This window comes from Hirundo rustica, chromosome 3, assembly GCF_015227805.2.
Source record: "Hirundo rustica isolate bHirRus1 chromosome 3, bHirRus1.pri.v3, whole genome shotgun sequence".
Taxonomy (NCBI): Eukaryota; Metazoa; Chordata; class Aves; order Passeriformes; family Hirundinidae; genus Hirundo; species Hirundo rustica.
Genome location: NC_053452.1, coordinates 58,723,663 through 58,748,749, shown reverse-complemented (window position 1 = coordinate 58,748,749; position 25,087 = coordinate 58,723,663). Strand labels below are relative to the sequence as shown.

Genomic DNA, 25,087 nt, shown 5'->3' with positions numbered 1-25,087 from the left:
TCAGGTGCTCCAGTCATGCTGGATATTACAAATGTTACCTCTATTAATTTCCTCTAGAGAACTAAATCTCAGAGATTAAAAACAGCTATTTAAAAGTTGGCGCTAAAGCTCCAGGGTTTAAGAACGTCTTACCGAAGTTTTATTCTGTATCAAAAGTGTTTCAATAAACCTTAAAAAATCCTTTCCCCCTCAGCTTTGACAATCTGGCTTAAGCCCATAAAATAATTAGTTACCTGTTTCTGGATTCCAAACATAAGCCTTTCCATCTTCACTTCCTGAAAACAGGAATGTACCACATGGTGTTAAGGTGCTGTGAATCTTTTCTCTGTAATTTGTGGCACCTAAATATTTCTTTGACGCCAAGCTAAAGAAAGTTTGCAAAAACAGAAGATACATTCAGAAAAGACAATGTAACTTTTCAAGCGTCAGTTCCACCTCTATTCCTAAAGAAAATCAGTAGACCTTGCATCCCAAATAGATATGCAAGCACACACTTCTTGCAGAGTGCAGTATTTATTTACCCTTTATATTCCTTAACCTTCATAATGCACCTGACAGTATAGATGAAAACACACATGCTTGTCTTTTAGCCGAAAAAGGAAATCCTCAGATCTAGAGAACAGATAGAGATGCAGTAATATGCACTATCTTAATTCTAGGCTTTGCATAAAAGAGGGAAACTGGCACTATTAGTCCAAGCTCTGTCAGAAAAGTTTTCATTATGCTTCTTGAGCTTGTATGATTAAACTTAAGCAGCAGCCCTCTTCAGCTCTGCAGACTAATGTCTCCTTGGTCAGAAAACCAGCAGTAGAATCAACAAATTTCGGATATAAATGTTGATTTACTATTAATATGTTCTATATTCTTTTGCAACTTAGATATCCTAATCTTTTTTGAGTGAAACACTATTGGGCAGCACAGTAATAATGATCTCTTGTCAAACAGTCTGTAGGCATCAAGTAGAAGAGGATCCACAAAAGAATGTAAAGAAGCATAAATCAGCTTGTAAGAAGCTATTTTAAACATGAGGCATAGCTTGGGAAAGGATATCAAAGTTCAACATGGAGACTAACCCAGCAGCAGTACTACAATGCAGAACTTGAGGTAAGAACAGCAATAGGCCACTACAGCCCTCAAGGACAGAAAACAGTATTATTTCACATTTGTTACTGCAAAAGCAATGGAGGTATGCTGGGAGAAGAGCAGTGTATTTAATATGACAGGAAAATTATTTTAAACAATATTCCAAATAAATATACTCTAGATGAAATTCTGTCTCACAAATAAGAGAAAAGGAAGCTTTAATGATCCCAGTGCAATACCATTTTAGCCCAAATAAGAGTTTTAGCTGTATGAATAAGAAAGATAGTATCTCTGAGATGTCATTAGAAGAGCCCTGCAACATGTAGAACTAATCTTCATATGAAACCCTCAGGAGAGGACTGAACCAAAACCAAATCCCTGATCACATACCTAAGTGACAGGACAGCAGCATTATCCAAAAAGATCAAAAAAGCAAGTTGAAAGAGGAAAGTTAAGAGCAACCAGCTGTCAATCAAAGTGAATTGTGTTCATCTGTGACCTCCACCCCCTCTTTTCTCATGCAGGGAATGAACAGTTAATGCTGACGTGTAAAATTATCACTGCTGGGTATCTGACCCTGTGGTTTATTGATAGACTTAAGTCAATGTAACTGTGGGCTGTGGTCAAAGTAGCAGTCCTGGTGGTGTCCTCTCCACCCTTATTTTCCCAGGCTCTCCCTCATTTCTTCTCTAGTGTTTGGGTAGTGATCAGATGAGTTTGATCTGATAGTTGATTAAAATGAAAATTAATCATTTGTATTTGTAGGCTAATTTTTAGTTGGATCAGCTCACTGATCTGACTTACCCCACATCAAAAGATCTCTAGAGATCATAAAAAAGGAATGCTAGGAATACACAGCCAAAGGTGTGGGAGATTGCAGGAGATGGTACGTCCTATAGATAAATTTGCTTAAAATAATTGTGAAATTGCACCCCATATTAAACCCTTTCTTAAAGATTAATATGCATGCCCATCTTTCCCTCTAAAACTCTGCACGTTTTAGAAAGAGGAGCAACAGAACAAAGTAGTAGTTTTGCCTCAAAAACTATAGGTTCCCTCTCTTAATTCAGCAATTTCATGCTCCAGTTGAGTAGATAGTTTAGCTTCTAGCGTGGTCATTGTAACTTATCATTTACAGTAAAAGAGAAACATGCACCATAATACAGTAGAGTCCTCAGCTAGTTCAAACAATTCAGTCCAGTACAATGAAAGAATTGCTAAATTTGGAAAAGACCTTCAAGATCATTAAGTCCAACTATTATCACAGCACTGTCCTGTCCACTACTCAACCATGTATCTAAGGGCCACATCCACTTATCTTTTAAATAGCTCCCAGGATTTTCTGTGTGGTGAGGGGTGGAAAGAAACCTATGAAATTAAGATCAAAACATTTTAGAAAGGTTGTTCATATCTTTAATGTGACTTTCCAGAACAGAATGTTCAAGTGCATTATATCAAGATATGCATGTGATTGGTGAGAAACTCTGCTCACTCTCACCTAATGAAAGGACAAGAGGGAATGGACATATATTGAAATATAGCTAATTCTCTTTAAAAATAAGAAAAAAGTCTTTTATTTTGAGGGCGAATGAACATTAGAACATGCTGCTCACAGAGGCTGTAAAATCTTCATCCTTCAAGGTATTAAAAATCCAATTGTATAAAGCTCTGAGTAGCATGCTGCTGTGATTTGATTATTGAGTTGAACCGGTCATTCTCCAACATCAAATTCAAATGAGTCTGTAATCTACTTGCTTTTTTTTTTTGTTTGTCATTAAAAAATCATGCTTATATCAATTAAGAATGAGAAAATCATCAAAAACTGCAAAACTATTTCACAGCCTGCTTAATAAACCATAAATGTACATCACTGCGTTTTTTAGTATTTATGACAATCATCTTCCATTTCATCATGAAAATATCCTTCTCAGAATCTTAAAAATGCAAAACTAACACACTAATGTTACCACTTCCAAGTTCTTTTCATGCCCAGATTGCATTTTAAAAGGGATTTCAATCTTTAGAAGACTAACATTGCATTTTTCATGCCACTTTAGATTCCCAAGTAATCTAGTAATTTTTAGATATTCTAGTCTAACAGACTTACTCAATATCACCCAAGAGGTCTGTAACACAGCAGGGTTTTGAAATCATTTCCTAACCCTAAGATTTCTATCCTTGATTATTAGGACATCTTTTTTATCCCCAACTACACAACTAATAGCTTTATGGTATTTTATTTCCCCATGTCAATTTTAAAACATAAAGGAAATACACATTTGTCACCAAAAATACTAACATTCTGAGATCCATAATTCTCAGGGTACTGTCTTTGGCATGGATTAATAAACGCCTTCCATTCGGATGCACTTCCAAATGATTTATTGGTGTTCCTTTAATATCGTTTTCTTTTATTTCCTACAGAATGATGGAAAATAAAGAAAATTATATAACTTTGTGTTTTAAAACTCATGTTTTTACACATTACTGCCCATTTTTCTCTTGCATTATTCTTTCTGCTCAATTAATTTTATTTGGTTAAGGAAAAAGTTTGTTCCTACATTAAGGCATTACATCCTAGACATCAACTATTTACAGCCACGAGGCAGATCTGTTATGACTGAATTTTAAAAAAAACAGGCTGATGACAGAAATGCTGACAGAACATTAGGGCCCTAAGGTATGAACAAAGTTGTTTTTCAAAGCCTGTGGTCCATTTTATTTTTGTCTCTAGAGAAAGCATTTACCTGCTAAAACAGTGCTATCAAACCTCAAGCATTTTTATGTTTTATATAGAAAACCAATTACAGAATCACAGAATCCTAGAGTATCCTTAGTTGCAAGGGCCCCACTATGAACATCAAACCAACTTCTGGCCCTACACAGGACAGCCCCAAGAATCACATCAAGTGTCTTGAGAGTCCAAATACTTCTTGAATTTTCTCAGGCTCGGTGGTGTGATTACTTCCCTGGGGAACCCGTCCCAGTGCCCAATCCAATTAAGTTGCAAAACAATTTTAAAAAATTAAGTCAGTGAATCGCTGCACATTGTATCAGTCCTTCTAGACAAATTTTTAAAGAAAATACACCTCTGCAGTTAAACAAAAGGTAATATATTTATAAGAAATTAATTCAAATCAGATTATTAGATTTGGAACAGTTCACATAAAAATTACAACACTAGTTGAAGAAACCTGTTTACCTTATTGATCTTCCAGTGTTGAAAAAGGTGCGGAGAACTTCCTTTGACAGGTGTATCCCAAACTATTATCAGTCCTGAACTGTCTCCTGAGAACATGTAGTGCCCTGAGAAATAATGTCTTATAAGTAATCCTAACCAGAAAACAAGAAGCAACCTTTTGTTCCCTCATTTTTCTGAATAGGCAAATACCAATTCTTCTATCTCTTTTGCTCCGATATATTCATTGCAAATGCATTTTGCTCATATTGCATGACATAAGATGACATCATAAATCTGGATGTAGCATATACATTAAATACTGAGGTGCAGAAGATTTTTTTTTTAATTTTTATTCATATTCCAAAACCAGCAAAAAGTTAACATTTGCAGCTCAATGACCTTCACGTGATAGCTCAATGCTTACTTATACATTCAGTAAGAGAAACTTGAACGAGAACAGTGTTTTCCAACACTTGTTCTTTAAGCACAAATATTTATTCTTTATAAAAATACAGCTTTCCTCTTTGTAGTACCTACTCCAGTGACTAAAATGAACTGCCTATTAATGATGTCATTAATACTAGAAAAAATTCAAACTTTACTTTTCACCCATTTACGACTCTTCCTCCACTAGTATATGTCAGTACAACATTTCAGCTGTAACCTTACCAGTTAACATGACTCACAAATGGTCAAACCTCTGTCCTTTTCTTTCTGTTTCCTATTCTCTGTCAATATTGAAAAGTTCATCTTCCCACTTCTTCAGTCTACTGCTAAAATTCTCACAATCTAATTATTATTAGCTCATTTTCTTTATCAAAGAATCACAGATTGATTTGGGCTGAAAGGGACCTTAAAAATCATCTAGTTCTGACCTCCCTGAAATAGGGAGGGACACCTTCCACAAGAACAAATCCCAGACCAACATGGCCTTCAACACCTTCAGGCAACCTGTCTCAGTGTCTCAGCACTCTCCCAGTAAACAATTTCTTCCTAAGAAGAATATACTGCCTCCACAAAGTAAAGAAAGCTGTAACATCCAAGCTGGTCTTCAACTGGAAAGACAGCTGTTTGTAAAAGCAATATTAACCACATACCTTCTGCATCAAAACAAAGTGTGTTGATGAAACTTTTATGGCCATCAAGCTCCTGTAGCAGCTGCCCATGGATTTCTTTCACATTTGCATTCCAGACTCTAATCACTGAGTCGTAACATCCTGTCACAACCAACAAGTCGGCAACTGGGTGGTACTTGGCAGTGTAGACAAATGAAGGATGAGGGAAAACTCTCACGGCAGACGCTGCCTTCGTTTCTATTTTCCACATTCTAAAAGGAAACAAAGTTAGAATTTCTACTGTATAAAGCAGTCACACACATAGGTATTACTTATGCTGTATTTTGTGCTGCTGGTTCTAGAGGCAAATGTTTGCAAACACTTAACAATACCTGTTTATCCCACCAATTCGTTCCACCTCTATTTAATCTTTTAATACGGTACTTTCTGACAAGAATTAAAAAAAAAAATTACTACTTTACACCGTATTCAGTCTTCTAAGGACTCACTTAATGGATACATTTCTCATTTTAAAGTACTCAAAGAATCCCATGGAATGAATTAGTTTCTTTCTTTCAAGAGTTACAATCAAATTAAGGTCTTCTGGGGTCATTTAAATCATTCATTTAAAACAATATTAGAACAATAAAAGTCATAAAGGAACATTTAGGGCCACTAAATATAAATAAAATCCCAGAAAATTTTAAAAAATAATAATAATTCCCAGCCACACAGTGATCATGATCTCAAGGATGTTTACATCACATAAATTCTCTTCATACTATTAATCTGTTTCCTATCCCCTGCCACCCATAGGTGTTAAGATCAGATTTTTCTTAGTGTTTTCTAATTGATGTTATGCATTTTACTAGTGAGTCTTCCCCAAAGATGAAAACAGTACCCGGATCACTAAATACAGGTGGGCACCATGTTACACACAGTACTCAGTTACAAAACGTTATTGAATTGTTTTAGTGGCACCCCTCCAGGTGAGACAACCACTTCTATTGGTGGCTATTGAAGAATTCTAAGCTTACTCAAAGGTGACTTAATTACAAAATTGCAACCCTTTAGAGTACAGCAATTAACTTGCAATTTGACGCAGAAAGGTCACAAGAAGTTTACCTATCTTTTAGAATGGTTTTAATCTAAGAAAATAAAAATTAATTTATCGTTTACAAATAATGTGGGACTAAACCTTGGGAAGGCTTGAGGATAACATAGAACACTATATAAAGAAGAATTCCCATAAGTTCATGAATTTACCTTCACATTGCCTTAGAACTCAATATGAGATAATCGAAATAATAAACTGATAATGACTTTAAAGCAGTGGGGTGCTGACATGTTTTAAGGAGCTGAAGGCAACTCACAACAAATACAGGAACTAATAACTCATACAGTGACTGCACATAGCACACAGAAAAGGAGGCAGACCACTTCAGTTGCAACTTGCTGCCACAAATTCAAGAATTGAGGAGCAGCTCAGCTTTCTTATAGGCAAGATAAATAACTGAAATTGATTTTTACCTCAATATAAAAAATTCTTACTTAATCCACTCCCAAATAAAAAAAAAAAAAAGTGCTGAACTCTCAACACACTCTTTTTATGCCTACGTTATAAACAGCAATAAAACCCTAAAACCATTCCACACATACAATATATCATTTAACAATTATTCTGGCATTTCAATTACGCAACTGCCTGTAGCATTACTGAGTTGCATAACAGAAATAATAGATAGGGATCTGAAGGGCTAAAAAAACCCAAAAAGATCTATGAAAACCAATGAAGTTGTTCACAGTAAAACTGTACAGTGTCCCAGCGATATTTCTATGTGTATCTACAGCTTTGAGGGTTTTGATGTTTAAATCTGAACAGATCAATATTTTAACATTAACACTGTAGGGAAGTACATTTTAATTGTAGAAGATCTGATTTAAGAAATAACAGTATCAAAATGAATTTACAGCAACTTAAGCTGAATTACTTTAAAGTGTAAAAAACCAAAAGAACACCACCAACATACATATATGTAATGTGGTAAATTTACACAACTTGAATCTTAAATTTTCAGTTTCCTGCCTAGTGTTCAAATTTGCAAACTTAATACTGCATTCATAGTATGGCAATTTCTCCAGGAACAGAATATTACAACTGTCTGTGTCTTCTTGAAATAAAATCTTTTTTAGCTTTTTACTGCACTGTAGATTTAGACACTAGAGTTTTTGGAAAAGCTTTGGTTTCAAATACAAATACATTAGAAATCATAAATACAGTGCAAGTGACTAACCCAATCATAATTTTTATATTATTTTAGTCACATGGTAACCAAATCTTTAATTAAAACATTATAGCACAGTTTGTAGTAAAACATTGAATCGGACCACTTTCCTTTCAACTTTTAATGGTATCTGCCAGAACATCTCATCATACTGACCTGACAGTGCCGTCAGAGGAAGCAGTAAGAAGGTATTGATTGTCTTTTGACCAACAAAGATCATAAACTATGTTAAGGTGACCATAAAATTCTCTCAGGAATTGTCCAGAAGGAATTTCATACACTAGGGAAATTGAAATAGAAAAATAAAAGTTCTGTAAGTATTTGCAGTCAAACAGATGTAGCTACTAGAGCCAAAGTTTAGTCTAATCTTAGGCTTTTTTTCTGCTACCATAAATAAACTCATTTTTGTTATCTTTTCATTTTGAGGCAACAGGATGAAATAGTTGCTGGATGTGAACAGACAGCAAGCATCTACCTCCACCTAGTGGTTCACGGATGTCACAAATATCTTACCCCTTACGAAACATCTTATTTGAATTAAATTATGACAACCAGATTAGGATTGTGTTGGTTTTTTTTAAATTTTGACAACTAATTAACAATCTTAGAAATATTTTAACACTGAGGTGATTTTCTGGGGCTGTGTAATAAAGGAATCTAGATTTACTGTTCCTTGCATTTAAACACTTACTTTGTGTACACTTAAAATACTGCTCTCTCTAAATCTCAAAACTTTTATGCACGGTTCAAGAACTATGCAGTTGAAGCTACCATGATTAAGCAGTAAAAAATCTGAGTTAAAAGGAATGTCTGAATACAGCAGCTTCCAGCTGTCTGGAGATGGTAACATTCCGGTATCTAGCTGTCAAGACAGGACAGGAGAAAAACTTATGTGAAAAGTGTGTGAGGTGGAGACTTAAAATGTTATTTCCCTTAAAACATTATAATCAGAAACTATGTTCCTTCTGCAAACTGATTTAGTATTTCCATTAGGCCTCTGGGCAGAAATGGTGTAATTTCATACCATTAAACTGTGCATATGTAACCATGTAGGAAAAGCCAGTTCCAGCCCTATCAATACAGAAAGAGCATTTTCCTCAATGTTCTTTAATGCACAGAACAATCATCTAATCACAACTACAAACCACAAACTCTAAAAAAGCACAATTTAAAAATTAGCTTCCCTTAAACTTTAATTTCCAAATACATAGATTATAAGCAGAAATGTATTTAAACTTACAAGCAATGGGATAGCCATTCCTTCCTGCGCATGCTGCCGCCAGTGTTCTCCCATCATGAGAGAAGCGGATACAGAAGCAGCCCATGTCTCCACCTCGCAGGGAAAACAGGTGCTTGTTGGGTATGCGGCAAGCCTGGCTTTTCAGGGAACAATTGGTAGGAATATTAACTACCCAATGTGTGGAACACACTCTTAGCTCCTGACATGCAGAAGTTCTAAAAGGTTAGTAACATCTTAATGGCATTCCAAAGTAAAAATCAACATATTATAAACAGAGACAGTTTTGCAGCACAACCTAGTCCCCATGAATATGTATTTCTTTCTGCCCCATTATTAAAAAACAACTAGCAAGTTTAAAAAAAACCTGAAAAATATTTGAATTGAAATAAATTCCTTAATCTTAAGAAATACTTAATAATGCCTACCATGAATGATGTAAGCTGTGGAGTTAGACTGCAAGTGAAGCTTGTTTACAGAGTCTAAGCACAACTTTAAGTAACCTAATGACTGCAGTGTGAACTCAGAAACCCAACCAAAGGTACTCAAACCTTTGGTCTTCCACCAAATCATTTTAACAATCCTCATCTGTATTTAAATATTTAAAAACAGAACCAGAGAATAAACATTTCAAAAAACTTAACTGGTATTTTAGACCCCCTTCCTTTCTCCCAACATATTACCTCTTTTTGACCCAATGGCTTTTTCTCCAAAACTAAATTCAAAGTTTAAGGTGAAAGGCAATATCCACAGTAGCTGTGTGGTTCCTCAATGTATGCACTTCCTCTCATAGTTTAAAAATGTCTTCAACAAAAAGAAAGGCCAAGAAAATATATTTCAAAGCAAGCTGAAATCTGAGAACTGGCTTCCTGTCTTACTTCCATTACCCAAATAACCCTACTCTTTCAAATTCTTAGAGGATTCTGCAGATAAAAATACCTGGCTGTTCTAGTGAAAAAAATAGTTAAATTAACCATATTTGCTAAAGTTAAGCCTCTTCTACTATCTATGAGAGTTTTTTATGTTTTGTTTAATATCTTTGTAAATTATTTTAGTTAATTATTAGCTTCAGAATACTTATTAAAATACAGTAAATATTTTAATTATTTTAATTTAAAATTCAAAGAAAAATGCTTCACCTGTCCAGGCAATCTTGACCATTTAAATGGCTCCTTTTTCTCCTCTGAAGAAGGTTCACATCCTTCTTTCTGGAGCTCAGACAGTGCTGTATTACTTTGTTCCTGTTGAACAGCTGCCATAGAGTGAAAAGGACCAACCTTAAAGCAAACAAAACTAAGTATCAGGGAAAAGATATTTTTAAAGTGAACAATGTAATTTCTAAAAATGGCTAAAAGGTACTTTTAATTTAAATGTCTTGCATTTTTATATCTGGAACACAGAGATTGGAAAAGCTTAATACATGAAAACTGCATTGCAAAATGTCATTTAAATTAACCAGGAAGTCGGAGAGTAATCCAAGCTTCCAAAGCTGTGTCAATCAAGTGGTATCACAATATTTTCAAACAATCGATAATCTCCTATTTTTAGAAACTGTCAAGGTCCGTGAAAATTAGAATTACTCCACTATTGTATTGCACTACTGAGAAGGTGCACATCTCACCAGGTTTCCACAGACTACTCTTCATAGAACAAAAGTATAAAGAAGAAAGCAGAAGAAAGGATTACAGCTCTAAATACAAATGGGAAATTATATAATAGAATAATACTGTATTTGCATAGGAGAAAAGAAAATGCCATATTTATCTTCAGTGCTCATCTCAGCACAAACCAGTGCAAGCCTATTTTTAAAGAAGCTTTCATTTGTGAAAAAAAATACAGCTCAAGGGTGCAGGGAAGCAAAGTTAAGTAATATACATCTTTTCTCAAAGAATTTATACACCTGTGTGAGTTCAGTCACTTAAAAATGGCATTTCTGCTAATAAGAAGGAACATTAATCTTCAAGAAAGTATTCAAAGTTTTCTGCCTGTCAGTGGCAAAATATTTGAAGTTGTAGATAGCATGCCTGTTTTTTAAAGATACTTATGAAGGGCTGAGTTTGAAACACCTAACTTGAGATGTAACATTCTTATATATTTCATATACTGCATGTAAGCACAGCTTTATATACATGCATACAAACACAGACTCACATGTTCTACCTAGATACTACTTCCTACAGAAAAGTCTGCATATTTACAAACATATTTATATATTATATATTTAACTTACATGATCTGGCAGTTTTAGGCCTTTTACAGTTACATATAAAGTTGATGGGTAACGATTTCTAGGACATTTTGCCCACCAGTCATAAACCTCAACAACATTTGGATGTGACTTGGTCCTTGAAGGTGGGTAATATAATTGCAGACGAAGTTTTCCACCAACGTTTAGAACTCCATTTGCACCCACAAGCTGGAAGGGTGATTAAAAAGAGGAAAGAGGAAGAAAGATGAACACAAAAGTAATTGATCATTTCTAATATCTTAATTTACAATATAAACTCTTGAAATCCACTTCCCACTGCAGAAATACACTAACTCTAAAAAAGTGATAATGAACTAAATATGTATTTAATTCCCCTAGGATCAAATCATGAAGATTAAATTTTTGATGGCACCTACTTTGAAAAGATGCGTCACAGCAGTAATATCTCGGAAGTGGAAAGACCTCTGCAGTACCTCTTTTCTTTTTATTTAAACTACTACTTGCTAAAATGAACTAAATCTCAAGGGGCTGCCAATTCACAAACAGCTTCTTCAAATCTGTCTTCTTTGAATGATGCAACAAAAGGCATTGGTAAGGCTTTGGTTCAGAGCAGAAGATACAGCAATGTAGTAACCTCTCCCGCTTCAGAGGAGACAGAGTCCTCTCTACTAAACTGAAGAATACCAGAAGCATCTACTGCCATTTACTGATCATGAGGAATCAGGACACTTCTACTTCGACTGACAGAGATAGGAGGATAATCCAGGCAGATGCAGTAAGAATGAAGATCAGGCAACAATTTCATTCATATTTATGAGCTGAAAATCCACTCTTCGCTCTGTTAAGGAGTTGGCTGTACTGAATGCCTGGATGCATAGTTCCTACTAGCTCTGCTAAGAGACACAGGATAGTAGACCTCTGATTCCAGTAGATTTATCTTGGGCAGAGCTCAGAAGAATCTCTGTATTGAATTGCTGTGGAGGCCCCCATCCCTTCACCTATACTTGCAGTCCATTTTCTTCTCCTGTATTTCTCTCATTTCCTCTATGTTGTGGACTGCTCTGTGATTGTCAATGACTATCACAGACAGAGGTAGGTGTAAATAAAAAATCCTCAGGGCAATTGAAGTTTGTCAGCTCTCAAAGAACTAATTAACACATGCAAGGCTCTCTTAAAAGCGTAGAAAGGTACATATTACCCATATCTCACATTTGGCACATTTTTATTTCAATTGCCACAGCATTTCAAACTCTGCAACTGAAAATTAGAAGCATTCTATAATTAAGTTAGGAAGTCCTTCAAAGACTGGACAACTGAAAATGCCACTAGAATACAGAACAGCTGAGGTTCAGAAATTAGTGGATTTGTAATTTTCTTCACAATCACATAAACACAAAGAAAACCCTAAAAGAAAACAACCTTCTGTACTTTATGAACAAACAAAAAAATCTTACATATTGTATACTTTCTTAAAAAGCACATTGTTTAATGTCACACAGTAACAGCTGTGTTGATTTCATGGAGTGGAAGAAGAGGAAAAGGAGAGAACAGCCAAGCAAACAAGGATTTTTTCTTTTCCACCTCCATTGCTGAAAATATTTTAAAATGCTTTCCTACTTAGTACGGTTTGAGATTTTCAGATAAAAGGATTTATGAATTTTGTTTCTTCATTTAATTATTTACAGTACCTTTAGAAATGCCCAACAAATTTTTCGGTAACGACCTTCCTGAATTTTTACATCAGAGCTGGCTCTCACTTCATGCATACTTGGAGAATCAAGGACCTAGAAGTATCAGCAGGAATATAAATGCATTTCTAATGAATGTATACTTCATGGTAATTTAAAAAAATCCCCTGAAAATATGATTGGTCATTTCACTAAATTAAACACATTTAAATTTTAAGAAATTACAGAACCAGTGTTTCTTCCACACAAGTATGAAAATAGAAGTAACAGGTCCTTATGCATTTATCTGGTGACTATTTATGACCTCCATTATAAAAGAAGTCTAGTCTTAAAAAAACTTTTCCTTGCTCACCTTACATCTCAATAAAAGAGAAAAAATAATAATGTGTAATTTACTTAATAATTCAAAAATCATTTAGATCACAGTTCTGACAGCTAAAATCAGCTACATATTATTCTATATGGAAAATAGCAGTCAAAAAGTTAGTTTTTCTTTCCTAACTTTATTACTTTTGTCATCAAACTAGTCATAGAACAGTTTGGGTTGGAAGGAACCTTCAAAGATCAGAGTTCTGAGCCATGGGCTTGGACATCTTTCACTAGATCAGGCTGCCCATCCAACCTGGCCTTGACCAATTCCAGGGATACCTATGAATCTTCATTTTTCTGAATTTTCCTGTATTTTGCTACTCCTGGAAGTTTATCTGGTATACAAAAAACCCCTTAGAATAATACTTTTTTCAAGCCTGTATTTCATGAACCACATTGAAGCCAAACAGACCTTTTTCAGTGGAATCATACTTTTGGTTCCAACATTATTTCCATGAAGAATCTTTGCATACAAACGTAATTAGTTCTGTGTTAAGCAATTAACGATTCTTAATTCTATAAGTATGTTCATTTACAAGCATCACAAAACATTAAGGAACATATGGCAATAAATTATATTAAATCTATTTGAAAAAGAAAAAAAAAAACCAAGGAACAAAAAATATTTATTGTATTAGGTTTCCATTTTTATGTTAATTCTACAGCATTTCTCTGTACAAATTCTGAAAAGCCTAAGCTAAAAATTACACTGAATATATAACCTAAAATTTTTCCTTTAAACATAATTGTACTGGAGGGCAGATTAATAATTACTTTATGAAGATGGGGACAGGAGAGGTAGATGTGTAAAATGTTAATGGAAACAGTGCAATAGTTTGTCCATTGGTACAATGAGATGCTGCTAAATGCAGACAAAATTCTACCTTTGAGTTTCTTGTACCTTTTATCAGATTTCAAGAACGTGAAAAGAGTGATATCCACCATATCCTACCAGCCTTCCCCAGAAATTTGATTGCTGATTTTATAAGAAAGTTTAGTACTCCTTGTTATTATCAAAACAGAATCCTTTCCTATAACCCGCCACACTTTTTGGTATCTCCACTTGACTTTGTACCTTAAAACTATGCTATTAACCTAATTTAACTGAAAAACAACAACCAATTCAGTCAAATATATACTTTTGAAGAAACAAACCAAAAAACCACAATGTGCATAAATCAGATGCTAAATATTTCATCTTACCTCAAAAAACAGTATAACTTTTGGGTTTTCCTCAGTGTTTTGAATAAAATAAGTAAAACGCTCATTAAATATTACTTGCTCTTCCCAGTCTGGAATTGTTGATTTAGACTTTCTAAAGTCACATGGTTGTGTCATTATAGGAAGAATGTGCTCTGTTTCTTCTTGTTCATAAGATGAATCTTCCTTCTTGCTGTTTGAAGATTTCCAAAGAATTACAATTGTTAGATAATTTAAATAACAACCTTGAACAAACCAATATTTTCAATTACTGAAAGCTAAGAAACATATAAGATACTATTTGTCCGATTCTAGAAAAAATTTTCTAAACCCATCAAAAATTGAATACAATTTGCAATGTATACAGAAAAACTGCAGGCTGAAGTTGAAAATCCTAACAATTAAGTTACTGTTAGCAAATTAATGCATAATGATCATGGTGGAGTCTACTGCTTAAGCCCAAATAAAATTTGGTTTCAGGAAAATTATGGATAATGACAGCGGGAACAAGCAACTGAAGTAGTTAGAAATATAAAAAACTAAACTTCATTTAAGGATTTAAAAATTCTTAATATAAAAAGACACTATTTATACTACAATAATTTTGCTTACATGTTCTTGGCTTTTATATACTTGTGACACTTAAAAAATTTTGCCTCTGGGAAGAATACAGAAATGAACTGTGTTGGAAATATCACAGATTCACTGAATATGCAGAGTAGGAAGGGATCCACAAGGATCATCAAGTCCAGCTCCTGACACCGCACAGCACCATCTCTAAGAGTCACCATGTGCCTGAGAGCATTGTCCAAACACTTCTTGGACTCTGTCAGGCTTGGTGCTGTGACCACTGCCCTGGGGAGCCTCAAGAGCACTACAGCACTGCAGAGCATTTAAAGTGCCAAAAGGAAAAGAAAAATATCACCCTCACTTATCGTATGCATATATAGACATGTTATCATAGATGCAGAAACTAATGAACAACTACACAAACTTAAAAAATACCCCATTATTTTCATTTTCGTATTTAATTTTGTAGGGAAGAGTATACCTATTTATTGCAATCAGTGATAATAGAAACAGTTTATTAAAAGTCACCTATATTCCTTCTTCACATATAAGCCACTCCTCTGATCAACAATATGGATTTTAACCACAGGATGAGATACCAAGTGATCAATTTTAAGTCGATCCGATCGATGGATATAAACTCCCAAAACAAGATCATCACCAAAACCAAATTTAGACGGAGTTGAAATTTCTGAATTCCTCATTTCCTCATCATTTTCTGCAGCAACTTCGGTGGTTTCTTCTAGAAATTGGAGCAAAGTAAACAAACTGTCATTAATGGAACATAGTAACTTTTGTCTCAACTCAAAACTACTTATAGTAAATGAATTTTTAGAATTTAAGGTTGATTTAAAAAATAAACACCCTCACAAACAAGCCTCAGAACTGGAAGAACAGAGGTACAATTGAGTAACTTAAGACACGTAAGTAACTCAAACAGCTCAATCACTTCCATATTACTACTATGGACAAATATTTCTGTAGCAGCACAAAAAAAAAGGGGCAACAAAGTAGTACAGTATTAAAACATTTTATTGGCAGACCTTTTCTGGTTTTCTTCTTAGCTTTCTTGGCTTTAGTTTTCTGTTTATTCATGCTTTCCTCCAGCTTCTGTCTTTCTGATGTAAACAGTCTTTCAGGTGACTGACTTTCATTGCCACTTTCTTCTGGATGATGATGGTGCAACTCAGAAAGGGACATTGCACTGCAAGGTAATGGAACACTGTCAGCAACTGCAGTCCTCTGCATATATTGATACAATTACTCACTGCCATTGTTAATGCACTTGAAATTCTGCAACTCATCATCTGTGTATCTTGAAAACATAATAGCCCCCAGTCTCATGCGTGTCTTGCCTTTTTCAGTGCTCTCCCTCCTTCCTTTCCCCTAATTTCCAGACAAGTGCAGAACCATTTATGTGAAGAGTTAAAGAAATACTTTTTCTGGATCAGGGCCATCACTTTTTACTAAAAAAAAAAAAATTGTGCATAAAGCTATCTTAAGTTAGTTAAGAGTCAGTAAAAAAACCATCAAATAGCAATGAAGAATATTAAGGAAAAAAATATATAAAAAGAATCCATGAGCTAAGTATAAATCAAGACAGCCTTCTGAGAAAGGATTTAGTACTATTTTTTTCATAAGAGAATCATCCAGTTAATCACTTAGAAAATATGAACAATTTATCAGAAAGCTGCTGCCTATCTTAAAATGAAACATTTTGTTTAAGATTCACATACACACCGTGTACAGTTTATCAAGTTACCTTGTTTCAGCTTCACTTAAAACTGCTCGCTCTTTCTTCTTTTTCTTCTTTTTGTCCACTTCATTTTTCAATGCAACTTCATGCCTTTGAACAGTGGAGGTAGATTCAGACATCTGTTCTTTAAGTTTCTTTCTCATTTTCTTTTTAATTGCATTTGCCTCTTCCTCAGCCACATGCAGCTGATAAGCTTGAATTAGCTGCTCTTCCTCTTCTAATTCAGTTACATTTCTCACTTCAGTCAAGGAATTTTTGATCTTTCTGTCACCTTCTTGAGGTACATCTGTTTCTGATTTACTTTTTGTTTTCTTCTTTGGAAAATCATTAGTCTTTTCTTCAAAACTCCCCAATTTAGCTTCATATAACTCCTCCTCCTCATTAAATTGTTCTTGTAACAGTGATTTCTTTTTCTTCCTGTTCGACTTTGGCTGCTTGTTCTCTTCTCCACTAACAACATCATTGTTTATCTTCTTTGCAATTGATGCTTTCTCTCTCAATTTATTTTTTGTAAATCTTGGGCTCTCTTCTTCAGGATTATATGTGTTGTTTATAATTGCTTCATCATTCACACTTTCCTTAGATAGATCAATATTATTTCTAAAGGTATCAAGCTATAAATGAAAAGGACATAAAACATATTTGTACAAAAAATTACGTTCCAAGGATAAACACTACATTTCATGTTATTCCTTCAGCAACATTACTCAAAGTAAAATTAAATCAAAGATCTAGTTATTTCATTGTTTCAATTTGACAAGTGACAGATTGAAAGTCAACAGAAAATTCACACTGAAAAAACACATTTGGTATTTGGGCACCTCATCCTCAATGTTACACTGTTTTCATACGACTTTTACATATGTTCAGTAAAAAAAGGAAATCAACAAGTCTACTCCATAAACAGATGCCAGTATTTTACACTGTGGAGGATGAGAAGACTTCATGCACCACAAAACCAAATACTTTCATCCACTGAAAATCCAAGTTAGAGAAAGATTTCAGGCTCAGTTGTTCGTAGTCTTTTATACTGAAAGCTGCTTGTTCAGAACTAAGTTTCAGCTAATGCATTTGTTTAAGCACTTCTTGGTAGTTTTATAAAAAATACATTGAAAACTTTCCTCTCTCCTTCAAGTTTCTATTTCTGGTTACTCCAGGTTATAATGCCACATCCCTGCCTCCTCTGATATGTTCAAGCCCTTGGAAGGGGCTCTGAGCATCCTGATCTAGTTCAAGATGTTCGTGATCATGGCAGGGCGCTTGGGTCAGATCACCTTTAAAGTTCCTTTCAATCCAAACTCCGATTCTATGATAATTTCAAAGAACACAGCAAGTAACTGAGGTCTAATTCTGTAAGGTCAACACAGAGATAGATCTCTGTTCCTTGATATAACTTCTATAAAGTCACTGAGGTTCATTTACGCTATTGTCTTACAGAAAACTCTCTTAGAGCCTCAAAGTGAAACATTAGAAAGGGCTTTAAAACACAACAAAAGCAAATTTAAAAGTTTGGAGAAAATATACGTATCTGCCTACAAAGTTTTATTTGCCAAGACCTTCTTCCTCAATAAACACAGAAATTGTTCCCTCCCAGTCAGGATACATCTCGCAATTACAGAATCATGTTTGTCTCATACTTTTGTATAAAGGGACAATATGTATAATAAGTATGAAAAAAATGTCCTTGTAGTTTCATCTTATACTTACTTAAAGAAACCACTAACATAAATATTTATTTGTAAGTCTATGATTCAAGAGGACATGGAAAATTTCATACACGTAACTTGAAATACAAAAACAAAGTAAGGAAAACAAAAGAATTAAAGAGCAAGCTTTGTATAAACTAAGAAAAACACAAAAGCACAATAATGCTCCTAACAATCTGTTCATTTCCTTATCTTTATTTCTGTGACTATCTTTAACTGTAGGGTATGAGAAATGAAGATTAAAACCCACTGACAACCAAACCCCAACAGTGGCAAATAACTAAGGTCATGCTGACTTTCGTCTTTGATAAAACATCAATCCATTAAATGCAAGTAGTAGAATTATTTGAGAAATCCTAAACAAAAAGCCCTCATCTATGACCTGGTCAAGAGTTTCTAAAATAGCTCTGATATTCAATAATAATCTCCTTAAAGGAACCTACCTGATGCAAAAACTGGTTTGAAATACTAGAACTTGTTTTTCTATAACTGCCTACAAACAAAAAAATCATAGATTCATAGAATCACTCAGGTTGGAAAACACCTCTAAAATCATCAAGTCTAACCATTAACCCAACACCACTAAACCATATTCCCAAGTTGCACATCCACATGCCTTTTGAACAGTTCTAGGGATGGTAACTCCACCATTTCCTTGGGCGGCTAATGTCTGACTATCCTTTCAATGGACAAGTTTTTCCTAATACCTAAACCTCCTCCAGAACAACTTAAGGCCATTTCCTTATAACAAAAACAAATCACAGTCTCAAACTACAGCAAATTTCAGGAACATTAATAAATACTGCAAGCAGAAAAAAAGCTGCTTCAGCAGTTCAAACATAAATTCTTCAGATAAATAGCCTGTGTGATCTCAATTCAGGCCACCTTTCCCACATATTGCAATTATATGACAAAACTAAACAGAGGAGAAAGATGCAAAAAAGTTACAAAACAAGAAGTAAAAGCCAAGAGGTTGATAAAAACCTTCAGATTAGGATTCTGGCAGAGGTAGGAATCTCTGAAACAGTACTGAGAGATATCAACTAGGAGCAATCACCAATACAAAAACACTGAACTGAATTAGAGAAAGGAGTTGGGCTAGAAAAGCAGCTCAGTAAGACAGGCCTGTCCCTGGAGTAAAATCCAGAGGGTTTGCTGACCTGAACCTGACTTTCTCATCTTAAAATATGGAACAAATAAGAAGGCTTTGTTTCAAAACAGCTTTGTGGCCACATTACACCAGGGCAGAGGAAGCACTCCCCCCTGAAAACAGCCTTACTTACACTACTGGCTTGAGAGGAGCGGGGCACAGGCACCAGCCAAGGTGCACACAAGGCCCACATCACAGTCAGTCAACCACAGGTCACATCATTGCCACTCGTGCCCCAGAGCTGATAGCAGGGACAACGCCTAAGAATCTTACACCTTTCAAAAGGACTTCCCAAATACGCATGAGTGGAAGCTGGCAACGTAGAGAGTGACTTTGTCATGGGTATCTGGAAACTCGTGTAACCTGATTTACAGAGATCTACCTGAATTTCCGCCCATAAGAATACAGGCACACCTTGAAAAATTAGGGATGGACAGTGCCAGCCCGCTGAAGCGCTGACTGGTACTGGTTGTAAAAGACCATTAACCTACAGTTGAATCACTAATGAATGTACTTGTGATGACAGCTTGTTGGGTGGGATGTTTAAGAAAACCTTAATGTACTAGGAAACCAATTTTACTGCCATTGGTTCAGTAAGGCTATAAAATACAGACACTCAAAGCTAGAAGAACTTTAATTTACAGGTAAGATGATGGACTTGGAATTTTTCCACCAAATTCTAACAGAAAACATTGCAAAAATGTGTGGATCCATTATACAGTCAACTATTATCAGTTCTCCTATTTTATGCACAGGAAACAAAGGGGTAAATTCCAGTGGAAATCTCAACAATTACTCAGTACTTTTCAGGCTACAAACCAGATAAATCTGTTGCAGTCCTGCCTTGAACACAAAACCCAAATTACCAATGCCTGTCCATCCCAATACTGTAATCTGATCAGACTACAGTCTAAGAAATTTTTGCCTCCAGAGAGGGATCTAACCTTTTCATCTGGTAGAAAATTTTTAAACATCCTCTTTTCAACCACAGAATTTAGGCTGAACCAAATAAATTCAATCATTTTCATGACGCCTTTACACAGATTAATGTATCTGGACATTGCCTGATCTGTGGTTTGGCTCATTCTAACAAGTTGTAACAGGAGGCACAATCGGTAAAAAATAAATATGGTGACTTCCCTAGAAGGGATAGTAGCAAATTTACTTTCTGACTGCGTCTCAATTGCTTGTTTTTTCCATGATGCCTTTAGGCTGCACACCCACTGCCCCAGTGACTATTTATTCTAGCAAAGCAGAGCTTTCACTAGCCACAATTGATGTGTATTTCCACCTCCATTATAAGCTCTTCATTCCTATCAGTTGTGGCTTCAAACTCATCCTGCCCTACAGACGTCAACCTTTCCTCTTCCAAGCAGACTGCTTCCCTGCTGTCCAGGCAGGCTCTCCAGGCAGCAGGACCACAGAGCAGAGCAGGCAAGTAAGCAGGCACTCTCCTTATCCTCACTTCTGTCATTTAAAACCATAGCAACGCCCTGCAGCTCCAGAACTCAGGTTTCAAAGAAACAGTGGACTATGAGGGAAAAAGTCTTATTAATCTTTAAAAAAGGCTAGAGCAAAGACAAAGGAAGGAAACAGACTGGAACATTTGAAGTAGAAATAGGCTCTGAACCATGACCTGTTATTGATCAAAGCTGGGAGACCATTTACGGCAAATGCGTGACATGAAGCCAACCATCACTGACAAACTTCACATTATTTCAAGATATGTGAAACTCTGTACAGTTAAATCATATGAACTGAAGAAAATGGGAACAAAACCAGCCAACCTCCTCCATCTACCTACTCTTCCACTCCCACACATTGTTTATTTTTTACCGAGAAATTACTGCTTATTTGCTGAAGCTTTTACAGAAATTTCTATTTGAATGCAACCAGCATGGAAAATACCAACCTGAACTCCTCCAATTTTGTCACACTTTAAGGAAATACTCCAAATGGTCAATAATAGGTTTCAATACAAGCTCTCCTCAAATCCTTAATTTTTAAGTGGTTTGATTTTTAATATTTATAGTCTCAACAAATCCAGAAATCTGAGCTCCCACACCAATCCTAAAAATGTTTCTTAATTTGCTTGCAGACCACTGAGTTTTGATTCAGGTCACTGGGATTTTAAGTGTTTCTATATAACTCTAAAACACTAGAGTTTTACATCAGAGACTTCTGGAATGGAAACCAATTCTAATACCAAAGCAAGTTTAAAACAGTTATGAGTAATATGTAGTTGCCTATGAACATCCAATTATGTGTTAAAAAATATTTATATATTACAGAATTAAAAATTCACACTTCATAAAAAAGTAAACTTAACTGAGGAAGAATTTATTTTACTTCTTAAGTCTTTTATTTACATATAGGCCAGTAAATAAGGAAAAAAACCAACCTCTAACTCTCTGTACTATTTTTAAACACCAAGATGATTCTTTGTGTAGACTACTGACAAAATAGCATATACATCGAGGAATGTAAGTATTTTAAAAGTCCATAAAAATCCAATTTCAAATTGTCAATCTAAGACCAAACATATAGCAATATGAAGTTTAATGTCTTTATTCTGAATATACTTAATATATACAACTACATGTAACATATTACATGAAATACCACTCATTTGTCTTAAATGAGTATTAATGAAGGAATATTCATTTCCAGAATCTGATATGGACACAATTGTAAGAAAAAGGACTGAAAATATATAACCTATCAGGAGGAAAATAAAAACCAAAATATTTGTCTTCTAAACAATTTACTTTCTTTCCAAATTCCAAATCTTCTAAGTCAATAATCAGGTTTATATAGCACAAGTTCATAGTGAACTTTAACTCTCCTCTTCAGGAAAAAACCTACAGTGTGAACCATAACTCAGAGAGATTTCTGAGGTTCCTCTATTGACAGATATGCCACAAACAAAAATGTCATCTAACTATAAAATCCAGGTGATAGAATCTTTTCTTTGCAAGTCACAAGCTACGGTCAAAATCTTTTTAAAAAGTCGACATGTGAACACAGAACCACTCAAGACACAAAGCTCAGCACATGCAGAAATTCACTGATTACTGAGATTAAAAAAAAAGGGGGAAAATGGAATCATTATTATCTCTAATATTATTATACTTTCTCATCAGTTCTCAATTTACAGCTGTATTAGATAGACATACCTGTATTGCACAGATGTAGTACTCTCAAAATTAAATACCTTCACAGCTGTAATTCTACCAGCCGTCAAACCTCTAATTAAATCCCAGTAAAGTCAGTACTGAATTTGAAAAATTTCATGAAAAAAGGTGTGGAAATCAAATACTGGTAGACATTGTACAAGCGCCCACTTTCTTTTCACCAGTATTATATTCCAAGTAATTCTGGCATACCTCCAAGTTACAAGGATGCGGTACACAAAAAAAGAAAATAAAACCCCCACCAAAACCAAGGGGTATGTGCAAAAACATACTTTACACATCTTTTTTTTTTTTTTTAATGCTTACATCTCCTTTCTGCAATACATTTTCCTGATCTTTTTTTCTGTTAAGAAAGGCAACCAAACAAAGCCTGCATGTGGTTCTAACTCACCACAATACTCTCTTGAGAGTCAAACTTCTTATTCTTTGATTTCTTTGTGTCTGCTAGGCCAGCATGGCGTCTGAAGATTTCCTCAAAGCGGACTTTGGTTTTTGCCTTTGCCTCACTTTCAACTGCAAAAAGAAATCGAGGGCATGATTTTCTATCTCATTAATCACCATTGCTACAAAAAGTGCATAATCATGCTTTAAAATTGCAAAGGATGAGAATTATTTATCAGGGAAAGTTTACAAAGAAATTCACTTTGTATTCAGTTAAGAATTGCCACTGCCAACATAACCCATACAAGGATAACTCAGCAGCTTTCACTTGCTGCTGAAGTCAGCCCCAATCTACTCTGTCTCCTGAAGAAAGCACATTTTGAAGAGCATGCACATCAGGATCAGCACAAAACTTGGGCTAGCCAAAGCAGAGGACAGATTACTGCCCTCTCTGTTTATGAGCAGAGGCAACACACTGTCTTCCAGGAGAAGCAGCAGCGCTGGGTTCTTACTGCATCTGGAAACCAGAGCAGCATCCTCCTGAGACAGACCTGTAAGAGCCAGGAGCTGGCACTCTTGCCTTTCTATGAATCATACTGCCATCAGCAACATTTCAACCCCTGAAGCAGTATATGTTCTAGCTCCCTTCAGGTAATGCTTAACTTGTAACTAAGAATTGAAAATGCAACCTCGCACACCACTGAAAAAGGCTGCAGAATCCTCAGCTACAGCATATTTACCACGATCAGTAAAACTTTCACAACAGAATCCGAATTTAAAATTTTTTTTTAAAAAAAACCCACCAATTTGAAAATCAGCTATAATCATGAACTTAAAAAGGAGTCAATGAAGCATTAAAGATTTATATAGGACAGAAATAACTTCTATCATTTGCACCTAGTTCTAACTATAAAATAGGTACTGAAAATCAAACACAAAGAATCCTTACCTGCTCGCATTTTCAGTCCTCAGTTAGAATGGCTCAACACAACAGCTGCTTCTTCATCAGAATTCACCATTCTATTTAAAGAATTTAACAACTGTCATTTACATAAGTGGTGCATAGATTTCAAATTAATACTTAAATCTGTGCTAGTTAGTATTAGGGATGCACACATTTTATTTAGCACAAGTATTTCCCTATTTGTCTAAATTATTAGAAGTTTTCTGCTATCAAATCCCAGCTCTGATACTTATTATTTGAGGGGAAATAAAAAACAACATTACAGCAATTTAATTAGCTATATTTCTGGGCAGTAGCCAAATAATTCAGGACTGTAGTCCTCCAATCTTCTAAAAAATCCAACAGTTTATTTAAATAATAATGATCCATTAAACCATTTATGTTGAAGCCATTCTAATCAGATTCCTCTCCTGACAGCATCATTGAGGAAGCCGGATGATAGTTTTCAATACAAAGGTTAGTATCTGCCAGCAAATCTAACTTTATTACAAATCTCTAAATATTTATGTTTATATAAAGCATTTGTATTTTTTATAAAGCAGACAAGCAACTACATGAAAATCATTTCTCTAAAGAAAAAAATTGTTAGGCCCTTCTGACTGTGGAGAAAAGCCTGCAAATGCAATCCAAACAAAGCTTGAAGGCAAATAAAAATATTACACAGGTTTATCTTTTCATCAAGAAAATTCCAACCGCTCCACAAAAAAACTTTAATACAAAGAGCTGTTTTGTAAACAGTGGAACTAATGAAGATTAGGTTCCTAGGAAGGTGTGATGTTCTCCTTAGGCTTCCATGGAAGGAACCTGGGTACCTATGTCCCCAAAGCCCACCAGGTAACAGCTCCAAGTTCTCCCTAGGTCACACCTCCCGTTAGACACCAGTAACTCACACTCACCACACCCAGACTACACTGATCCTAACAAATTAAAACATAGCATTAAACACTGCCAGGACGTGTGGTTCCCTTATTCTCGCACCATTTTGGTCCAAGCCACCTAACACTCACCCAAACCATGCCTGGATACAGTTTAGGAGCTATTATGGATTACTATAAATAG

At 35.1% G+C, this 25,087-nt stretch overlaps 1 protein-coding gene across 5 annotated transcripts in view; it reads right to left on the bottom strand.

Annotated features, from left to right (window-relative positions):
* AHI1 (Abelson helper integration site 1) overlaps positions 1–25,087 on the bottom strand; it is a 90,700-nt gene that overhangs the window by 62,019 nt on the left and 3,594 nt on the right. For 4 of the 5 annotated variants that reach the window (XM_040060064.2, XM_040060065.1, XM_058419985.1 and 1 more), the window contains exons 2-16: positions 24,014–24,084; positions 23,075–23,196; positions 16,640–17,247; positions 15,921–16,081; positions 15,406–15,619; positions 14,311–14,500; positions 12,739–12,834; positions 11,072–11,257; positions 9,981–10,118; positions 8,845–8,977; positions 7,761–7,884; positions 5,362–5,591; positions 4,286–4,389; positions 3,383–3,501; positions 234–364 (exon numbers count right to left, since the gene is read on the bottom strand). In XM_040060064.2, coding sequence (XP_039915998.1) covers positions 234–364; positions 3,383–3,501; positions 4,286–4,389; positions 5,362–5,591; positions 7,761–7,884; positions 8,845–8,977; positions 9,981–10,118; positions 11,072–11,257; positions 12,739–12,834; positions 14,311–14,500; positions 15,406–15,619; positions 15,921–16,081; positions 16,640–17,247; positions 23,075–23,196; positions 24,014–24,023 — 2,566 coding nt within the window. In that variant the 5' untranslated portion in view covers positions 24,024–24,084. Of the gene's footprint in view, positions 1–233; positions 365–3,382; positions 3,502–4,285; positions 4,390–5,361; positions 5,592–7,760; positions 7,885–8,844; positions 8,978–9,980; positions 10,119–11,071; positions 11,258–12,738; positions 12,835–14,310; positions 14,501–15,405; positions 15,620–15,920; positions 16,082–16,639; positions 17,248–23,074; positions 23,197–24,013; positions 24,085–24,690; positions 24,780–25,087 lie in introns of those variants that run through there. The other variant, XM_040060067.1, reaches the window with a different exon arrangement.